The sequence below is a fragment of the Nelusetta ayraudi genome, unplaced genomic scaffold (genome assembly GCF_046127955.1).
Source record: "Nelusetta ayraudi isolate G7.1 ecotype Tasmania unplaced genomic scaffold, CSIRO-AGI_Nayr_v1 ptg000034l, whole genome shotgun sequence".
In the NCBI taxonomy this organism is placed as follows: Eukaryota; Metazoa; Chordata; class Actinopteri; order Tetraodontiformes; family Monacanthidae; genus Nelusetta; species Nelusetta ayraudi.
This window is the reverse complement of record NW_027466084.1, coordinates 3,897,643-3,906,763: the sequence shown is the minus strand read 5'-3', so window position 1 is coordinate 3,906,763 and position 9,121 is coordinate 3,897,643. Positions and strand designations below refer to the sequence as shown.

Below are 9,121 nucleotides of genomic sequence, written 5' to 3'. Positions count from 1 at the left end.
ATTTCCTGGGGATGAGCAAATCCTTCGTATATGCTGCCTCTCATAGAAGCCATAAACAGGGCCTTTTGCCTCCGTGTGTGCACGCTATCCACACAAGAATGAAGTCTTGGCTGAGTGATATACGCTGTAAATCGGGGTAAGGTTAAACTAAAACAGATTGGGGAAGGCGTCGAGCAGCTCGGATAGGTTTTGTGTCTTTTGCCCGGCGACATTGTGTCTGGCGCGAGACCAGATACTGTTGGGGAGGTATTCAATGAATTACTTATGCATCTGCTCAGGGTATGCCCATGTTTATTCATCTCACGCTCATGTTTATTCCATGGAATAAAAAAAAACCTGTGCTCCCGATGCTCGGGGAACAACTGTGTCGGAGACACGCACCGGCCGCTCGTCTCGGACACCCTGGTTCCTCTCGCGAGATTAAACACTTGCTTCTTCGTCAGCCAGAGTCCAGAGCCATCCTTTCACTCACAGTGCAGAGATGCAAAAACGCTCCATGACAAAAGCACACCACAAATGTGTTGATAAAAAAAAAGTGAAAATTGGAAAAATGGAAATTGGGTCTCTCCCCAAGCTGATGAGCCACTGGATTGGACAATGTGACTTGACTGACCCAACACTTGAACCCAGTTGAGCGTCTGAAAAAAAAAAAAAAAAAGATTGCTCACATCATCGCTGTGGACACATGAGTCACTATAGGGGTAGCAATCCATTCAGGTGGGGGGGTTCAGTGACAGGGTTTTTTGGACTATTCATTAGACACTAAATTCAGCATCTAAATGATCAGAAATTAAATTTAAATTTCAAATAATGCTGGCACGATTACAGTGTTCAATATGAATGTTCTCAGGAGATATTACTGTAGAAGGGTTAAACGGAGGCAACTGGACTTTCAACATCGCAAAAAAAAAGAAAAAAAAAAGAAATTGCATTTTTACTTAATCCTTCTATATTACAATATTAAATGTTTTTACAATTACGTTCCACTTTAGCGCAAATGAAAGCAGTAAAGGGCAATGTTCCGTCAGACACATTTACTACCTGCTTCAAATTTACACACGTCCACACCCAGGGACAATATTACATGATGGAACAGGTGACGCCGCAACAGTCTTTGAGTAGTGTAAGTCCAGTCTTGGTGATGAGCGGTGCTGAGTTCTGCTTCAAGCACCCTGAGGAAAAAGAGACGCAGCAAGAAATTGTCACGTTTACATGTGTGTATATCTATGACCTAATTATTCCCTTAGAACTCACTCTACTCTTTACTCTATAATAATTGTAATACTGCAAGTTCCTGCTGTGACGTCAGTCAATAAGAACTCAGTTCAAATAAACAAATAAGCAACAAACATAAACTGCTATAAACTGGTTCAGGGATCAAACATGGAGTCAATGTTTATCGGGCTTTGGTTCTTTTAAAGATGAAACAAAATGATTGAGACCGAGCAGAACTTCAGAGGTGAAGACAGGCACGTTACGGCTAAAATCTGCTCTTACAGTACATTGATGTGTTTTGATCTTCTTGCACACTGTGCGAGTGAATACATTGGAGACAGACGCTTCAGCCCTGACTGCAGTCCACCACATCTTCCTATTTGAGGCTTACACAGAGTTGCCTCACCTCCTGCAGTTGGTGTGCTCCAGAATCGGCTCTGCGAGATCGTTGCCATCTCTCTGTCTTCCTCTCTTTCCCTGTGAAGCACAGCAATCTCTCATTCTTCACTTTTCTAAAAAAAAAAAAATTGCAGCGCTGAGACATGCAAAGGAACAAAAAAAAAGAAAAGAAAAAGGGATTCACTGATTGCTAGCAAAAATGGTGTAAATATGCGTACGATGCTAAAGCACACTGGGTGAGATGGCGTGAATAATAGATGTCGGTACTTATAAACAAAATGTATTTTATGTGGAACCCTCGGAACATGCATGGTCTGAATATTAACGCTTAATACAGATGCTGTCTGATTGTCTGTCAGACTTGATCTGATCTTGTTCCATTTTTTTCTATGACCCTGAGAGTGTGACAAACAGATGCAGACCACTTTCATGTGCAATGCTATTTTATAACTGCGCTCTGAGTGGATCTTTGCCACGGCGTCTCATCGCTTTCTTGCATTCACGCGAACCTCCAGTCGGCGCGGTGGGCATAATAAGTGCCACCCGTCAATCAGTGAAGGCGGAGCCACGTCTGCATCTGGTCCCTGAATACATCCGCGCTCCAGGACTCCAGGAGCTGACGTGCTCCTACATGCTCAAACTCCCTCATTCAACGACCTGCCAGTGACTCTTGCGCTGCTGTGATCCATATTTGTGACACGTATTGTAAATTGCGTGTGTGTGCGTGTGTGGTTGTGCTAATCATTTTGTGTAGTAATTTGAAAATGATGCCTATAAAAGATAGCTACGGTGATTTCTATTTATGTTAGTTAATGTAAATAAACAGGCTTAAAGGTCCATTGTGTAATATTTGACTTGATTTATGATTTTTAAATCGATAAAAGCTTAATATACTGCCCATAAATACATTAATGAAAGTGTTTACTCACAGTACAATAAAAGTCATTTGGTTTTATTCTACCAATAGAACACTTCTTATTTAGATACTGTATAAGACTATCCACAGATCAATCAGCGTCTTGCTCCCAGTTAGCTGCCATCTTGCGCCTATTTCTAAGGAAGCCTGGTGTGGACAATCCTGCTGCCTGACAGTGCGTTCGGTATTTAGGGTGAACGCTGGCGTCCTCAAATAAACCAGTGAAAAAGAAGGTTGACGAGGTATCCAGGTTTGGGTGTGCAGGCCACTGTAGTTCACTGGCGAGCTCGGGAGGGGGTGGTTGAGTGAAAGACGCTGCATTCTAAAATGTAACCACTTCATGTTGCTGTTTCATCTTCCAAATTCTTCAAATATTAGACACTTAACCTTCAAAGTTGTGCACGTTATTGCTTTTAGATGCGACGTACCTCAGCCTCTCAAACTCCACATCATCCACCAAGAAGTCTCTGGTTTCCACAAGCTTGTTAACCTGCTGTAGGAGCTCTTCCTCCTTGCCTCGATCCTCCATTGACTTTTCCTTATCTGCACACCAATGACATTTTTATTGTGGAGTTGCCACTGTTGGCATGCCACTGAGCCTTCCATCACAGATGAGGTACATGTCGTATGACAGTTTGGGAGGGGCCGTGGAGAAACATTTAACAGACAAAATAAAAAAAGAAAAACCTTTTGTATAGAAATACAATTTCTAGATGTGACAAATTGAGGAATATCATACATGGACTAAAGCAACATTTCTGTGGACAAATGGCCAAAATGAGTTATGTGTCAAGAACGGTGTAGGAAGGTTATTTTGGAGTTTGAGTTGAACCATGCCACAGCTGGATGATGTCTTCATCCTGTGATCACGCATAAAAAAAAAGAAATGAAAATAATCAAAAGAAAATGTCACTCAACCAACCTGGTATAGAGACAAGTTTTTGCAGTTCTGTCTTCAGCCTTGTGATTTCCCTGCAGAGTTGGATGTCATCCATCCTGGGGGTTGGGGGTAGGTGGGTGTTCAACATCCAACAGAGAAAATCCAATTTTAAGCGCTAAGCCGAGCGACCACTCAGACATACAGATGTACGAGCTAAGACGATGCTAAAAGCAAAAATTGGTTTACATCAAGTAACTTCCCGCAATCCCCCTCTTTTTTTAAAATTTGCATCCCTTCTTTTTATTTATTTACTCATTTGTTTTATTTCCTTTTACCATGTTTTCTGTCTGATAATTATAGTTCTCATTATTACATATTAATACTAATAAGAAAAATAATAATAAGAAAAAGTAACTTCCCACAAGCCTCAGTGTGAAATGAGGGGTCGCATCAGACACTGAACTGAACACTGGATAGCTGCTGCTCTCAGTTTATTAGCTGCCCTCTAAAATTGGCTACTTCTCACACTATCAGATCATATTTCATCCTTTGACGGGACGATAAATGAGAACTATGAGTTGGAGTTTTAAATGAAATAAGCACTGCTTCAATATTGTGCTTTTTCTAGCTCTTTTTTTTCAGGTCTTATTTATGTGACGTTTCCCTAAAACCTGAGGTTTGTACTTCTTCCTACTCCTTTTCGCTCATGTAATCTTAATGTTTTTTTTGTTATAATTTACATGATTGAAATAAAGTATTTAAATCAAATCAAATCAAATCAAATCAAATTGTGTGAAAGTCCAATAACAGTACCAAAGTAGCTCAAAAATGTTGGTTTGGATGTTGGTCCACATTTACTTACAGCTTTGAGGACTAGTTAGCACAGTATCAAGCACAGTAAATTTGTTGACTGCAAATTCATCATGTGGACATTGGAAAATAAGATATTTCTGATTCATATTTCAACCAAGCACTGTCATTTGATGCAATATGTAGTTGCTATTGTGATGAGCCTCCACATCAACACTACTCTCATCAGGCCAATCAGGAAAAAAAAAAAAAACAACCAAGAACATCTCGTCTGTATCGTTGCATGGTTTATAAATTTCTAGTTGTTGCTGTCTTGGATAGAAATAGAAGACTGTAAATGGTAAAGGATGTAGTGGTAAATCTGATTTACCACTACATCCTTTAATACCAGCACAGCATGTACACATTTTGTGGCTCTTTCTCTGTCTCAGGGATGCGCCACGCAGCTGTGCCTGCTGTTGCTTAGACACATCTCCCTGATCTTCGAGGAATGTGTCAGAAATAACGAGGAAGGTCTTGGGAGAAACAGTGAAATAATTACAAGCAAAAATAGGCGAGAAAAGATTGGAAAAAAACAAAGAACAGGCGTGTGGGTGTGGGTGTGTTTGCATGATTTTCAAACTTATAATAGCAGGGCTTTTTTTTTTTTTTACGTGCTGATGTGCTCGCACATTGTTGATGGCACCAGTGTTGAGGGACTTGTTCCAAAAGGGTTTGTGTGCTTTGCCTTTCGTGTCGACGCCTGAAAATATTGCTCAGTGATGTAAAAATAGATCATCCTGAAGATCTTACATGTATCTCAGCTCCGACTCCCTCCGAACCAGGACGTCTCTTATCCGCTCAATTCGGCGCAGCTCTCCTTCGATGTCTTGGACTGCGATGGCGGAGTCAGCCATTGAAATGACATCTTCCGCTGCAATGACACACAAACAGAAACAATGTGCAACAGCGCAGGCGACAAAACCAAGTCAATGAAGACCCCTGTGAAAACTACAGTTCTAGAGTTTTTAGGAAAACGTAGTTTATATTTTTATAAATTCCAACAATGACATATACCGGGCTCATTAATTGCTACACACTGTTTAGCAGGACAGACGGGACGTTTCTTTGCCCAAAATATAATGCTCTAGAGAATTGTTGTTCTATCACGAGAGATTTTTCACTTTGCCCTCTTAAGGAAATACCCCACATTTCTTTGGAGACCTCAATTTAGTTCAAGAAAGCAGGAATCATTTTCAAGTAGACACGTTTTTTCCCCTCTCCTCATTCTTTCTCGTTGGAGTCTGTTTCTACGCTGTTAACGTCTGCCTGTGTGCCCGTGTTCTCATGTGTTCCACTCCAGCGCTGTCTGCGAGGTCAATGGAAATCGACGGGATGCGCAAACGCGCGGTTTCAACACGCAGCCATTCCATTTTTGGATCTAATAATGAAGGAATAAGTGAATGAATGACATCATCTGCCGCCACCACCGAAGGCTCCTCATCAAACAATCACTCCCTCCGCCATCTAATCACTTTGTGTATCTGAGCAACACTGAACTGACTCCTGACGGCTCGCCTCCCCACAGCCTCCTGATGAGTGATGACTCATCCAGCAGGGGCTTCGGGTTGGCGTTGAAATTACCTGGCCGCGGCAGAAGGGATGTCACAGCTGCTTAAATATGTGACCTGCTTGAACGCACACGCACTCACAACTGACGACCGGCTTCATTCAGCTGCATTTCAAGTTACAGATGCATATGAATATATTCGCAGCAGGTCAGTTGATGTAATTTGTGCCTTTTACTGTTATTTGCATGGATTTGGTTGACATCCTCGTCCCCCAGGGCATCTGTTCTAAAATGCGTCGCTTCATTTTCACACCAACACGTCCATTATCTTGTCGTTTGGCAGTTTTTGTTGATCTACTTGAGTTTTCATTGGCTCTGATCTTTTATCTGTACACTGATGGAATAGATTTTAGTTGTAGGCACTCACATTAAAGCACTCTCAAAACAACTTGTGCTGTTCACATGATCAGTACACGAAAATTAGTTGCATAGAGCATGTGCGTCAGGCACATCAAGCATACTCAATTTTGCGTCCTATTTTTGTGCATCATTTTATTATGTTTTTTTACAGAAATAAACAGCAAAATTCAGTGCAATGGTGGAATAAATCTAAAACAAAATTCCAGGTGCTAAGCCACATTTGAATATATAAATAAAGATAATCTGAAATTGAAATGCAGTTACAACTACTGCTTATTACTTCCCATCCAATTGTCAACCATGCACATGTTCAGTTTAAAATAACTAAAAACTCACCTTCGATCTCGCACATATTCTCCACAGTTCCTGTTTTTTCTAAAAAACAAAAACAAAAAAACAAAAAAACAAACAAATTAGGTTTATTCACTGTATTCAGTATACGCAGTTTGTGTCCGAGTCCCTTGGGTGAAGACCACAACTGTGAAGCAGGAGCCAACAGCTGAATTAGCTCGTGTCTGGCACACAGCCAAATTTCTGCAACTGTGCCACTGCAGGAGAGCAAAGCCTTTGCTACGCAGCACCACCTGCTGACAGATCTGCAATTTCACAGTATGAGGAGATGCCATAATCATATCTAAAGGCAAAATTAGTTCTACGGAAATATACAGATGGGTTTATTTTCTGTAATATGTGCGTTTTTTTGCTTTGCATTTTGTATTGTTTAAAGAATGCAACACTGCTGAAATGGTTGCAATTCACATAATAACCCGCCTTAGCTGGACATTGACTCTCAAATCTTGCCAACCTCCAACAGACAGGATCTTCAAAATCCCTTAGGATTTCATTACTAACCAGCTTACTGGTTCATTTGCTGTGTTTTCATATTTAGAGGTTGAAAACAAAACATTTAATTGGAGGCCTGTCTTGGACTTTGTTTCTCTTAGCTCCTATTTAAACACTTAAACCAACTGAGCAGAAGTTTCACACCATGGTTAAATCATTTTGTCACCTTCTGTCCTAGTCCTTTCTGGCCAAAAATGATTTTTTGATTTTTATTATGATATTTTTTATTTGGTCAAACACAACTCTGTGATGTTGACGTCCACTTGTAAAATCCCCTACATTGTCTGTTGAACCTATAACCCTGTTCAACTGAGTCAAACAGACCATGTGTATTGAATTCCTTTTTCTGTTTTGGGAAAAATGTAAAACTAGCTGATTATTTTGATCATAAAATGATTGATATGTCATATGCTGAGTGAGCACTGTCCAACTACTGAACAAATGAACATATAACTAATGACAAAATAGGCAAACTTTGACTTGTGAGAGGAAGTCCCACTTCAAAATAATACCTTTCCCATTTACAGCAGTTAAAAAAACTAACATAAACGCTAGCATAGAAAATGTGAGTGCATCTGATATGCACAGTTAATTACAACTACTTCATATTTGTGCATTAAATATGGCTACTGAGGCCAATGTCTTCTCTTTAAAATGACCTCACTTCTGTCATTTTTTTTTGCACTTGAACTTGCAGTTAAATTTTATTTGAATTTTAGCATTTATCAATTTTTTTTGAAAGTACATTTTCATAGGTGGAAGAAACTGTGGGACACAACAAACATGAGGAACTGACTGTATAGACAGAGAGTAGAACTCAAGACACTAGTAATGTGTGACAGTTATCTTCTGCCTGTCATACTCCTCAAAACTTAATTACTGTTAGTCTCCCTACGGGTCCTTTTTTTTATTTTTCACAATATATCCGGCAAAATATGGGGCCTCAGTGGCGGCATAAATGGATTCCATAACCTTGATTACTCTTCCCAACACAGGTACCATTTCCAGTTTTTGGGATCCTGGAGTTACATCAATGCTTTTCTCCATCAAAGCAGGTGCCATTTCAAGCCTCTCTGCCAGCTGACCTGAATCACTGCTGGAGAACGATAAGGCAACCCTGTCACTAGTCTCCCCCACAAGCGGAGCAGGTGAGTCCCCTTTTGCTATGAGACAAGATGTGTCCACATTAGCCACCAGAGGAGATGAGTCCTCCCATGCCAGCACACCATATGAATCCTCTCGTAAAAGCAGACCAGATGAGTCCTCCTCTGTCAGCAGATCATATGAATCCTCTTCTGCTGATATAGTGTATGAGTCTGCTGTCACCCTCACACCAGATGCCTCTTCTAGAACTACGTCACAAGAGTCCTCTTCTGTCAGCAGACCGTATGAGTCCTGACCTGCCAGCACACCGGGGGAATACGCTTCTGCGACCACACCAGCTGATTGCTCTTCCACCACTAAACCATATAAATCTTCCTCTGCGAGTAGACCATATGAGTCGTCCTCTGCCAATGCACCAGATAAGTCGTCCTCTGCAACCAGACCATATGAGTCGTCCTCTGCAACAAGACCATAGGTGTTGTCTTCTGCCACCACACCGTATGAGTCGTCATCTGTCACCAGACCATAAGAGTCTTCTGCCACCAAGCCATAGGAGTCTTCTTCTGCCAGCAGACCATATGAGTCATCATCTGCTAGTAGACCAGGTAGGTCTACATCTGCTACAAGACCAGGCAAGTCATCCACTGTCAGCATACCAGGTAAATCCTCTTCTGACACAAGGCTGTATGACTCCTCTTCTACCACTAGACCAGATGAGTCCTCCCTTATGACTTGACTAGAAGTGTCCTCCTCTGCCAAAAGTTCAGATGAGACGACTTCTGCCGCAAAACTCGAAGAATCTGCTTCTGTCAGCAGACTAGATGAATCCTCTTCTACCACCAGATCAGATGAGTCTCCATCTGCCACAAGATCAGATGAGACTCCAACTACTAGCAGATCAGATGAAACTTCTTCAGTCATAAAATCAGATGAGTCCTCTCTTGGCGCCAGACCATATTGTTTTCTGAACCTTTCTAACTCAGCA

General features: G+C 41.2%; 1 protein-coding gene across 1 annotated transcript; it reads right to left on the bottom strand.

The window, feature by feature from the left end:
* Nucleotides 1-1,055: 1,055 nt before the first annotated feature.
* LOC142892183 (bMERB domain-containing protein 1) lies at nt 1,056-5,159 on the bottom strand. The gene is made up of 5 exons (XM_076032181.1): nt 5,013-5,159; nt 3,453-3,526; nt 2,959-3,073; nt 1,622-1,692; nt 1,056-1,172 (listed from the first exon to the last, which is right to left on the bottom strand). The coding sequence occupies exons 1-5, from the start codon at nt 5,114-5,116 to the stop codon at nt 1,081-1,083; spliced, it is 456 nt and encodes a 151-aa protein (XP_075888296.1). The 5' UTR covers nt 5,117-5,159; the 3' UTR covers nt 1,056-1,080.
* Between the last annotated feature and the right edge of the window lie 3,962 nt (nt 5,160-9,121).

Excerpts from the sequence above, each read along its gene's own strand:
- LOC142892183 (XM_076032181.1), bottom strand. The coding sequence starts at position 5,116 with ATGGCTGACTCCGCCATCGCAGTCCAAGACATCGAAGGAGAGCTGCGC. Across the intron at positions 1,693-2,958 it reads GTGGAGTTTGAGAGGCTGAG|GGAAAGAGAGGAAGACAGAG; the intron begins GTACGTCGCATC and ends TGTGCTTCACAG. Across the intron at positions 1,173-1,621 it reads GAGCACACCAACTGCAGGAG|GGTGCTTGAAGCAGAACTCA; the intron begins GTGAGGCAACTC and ends CTTTTTCCTCAG.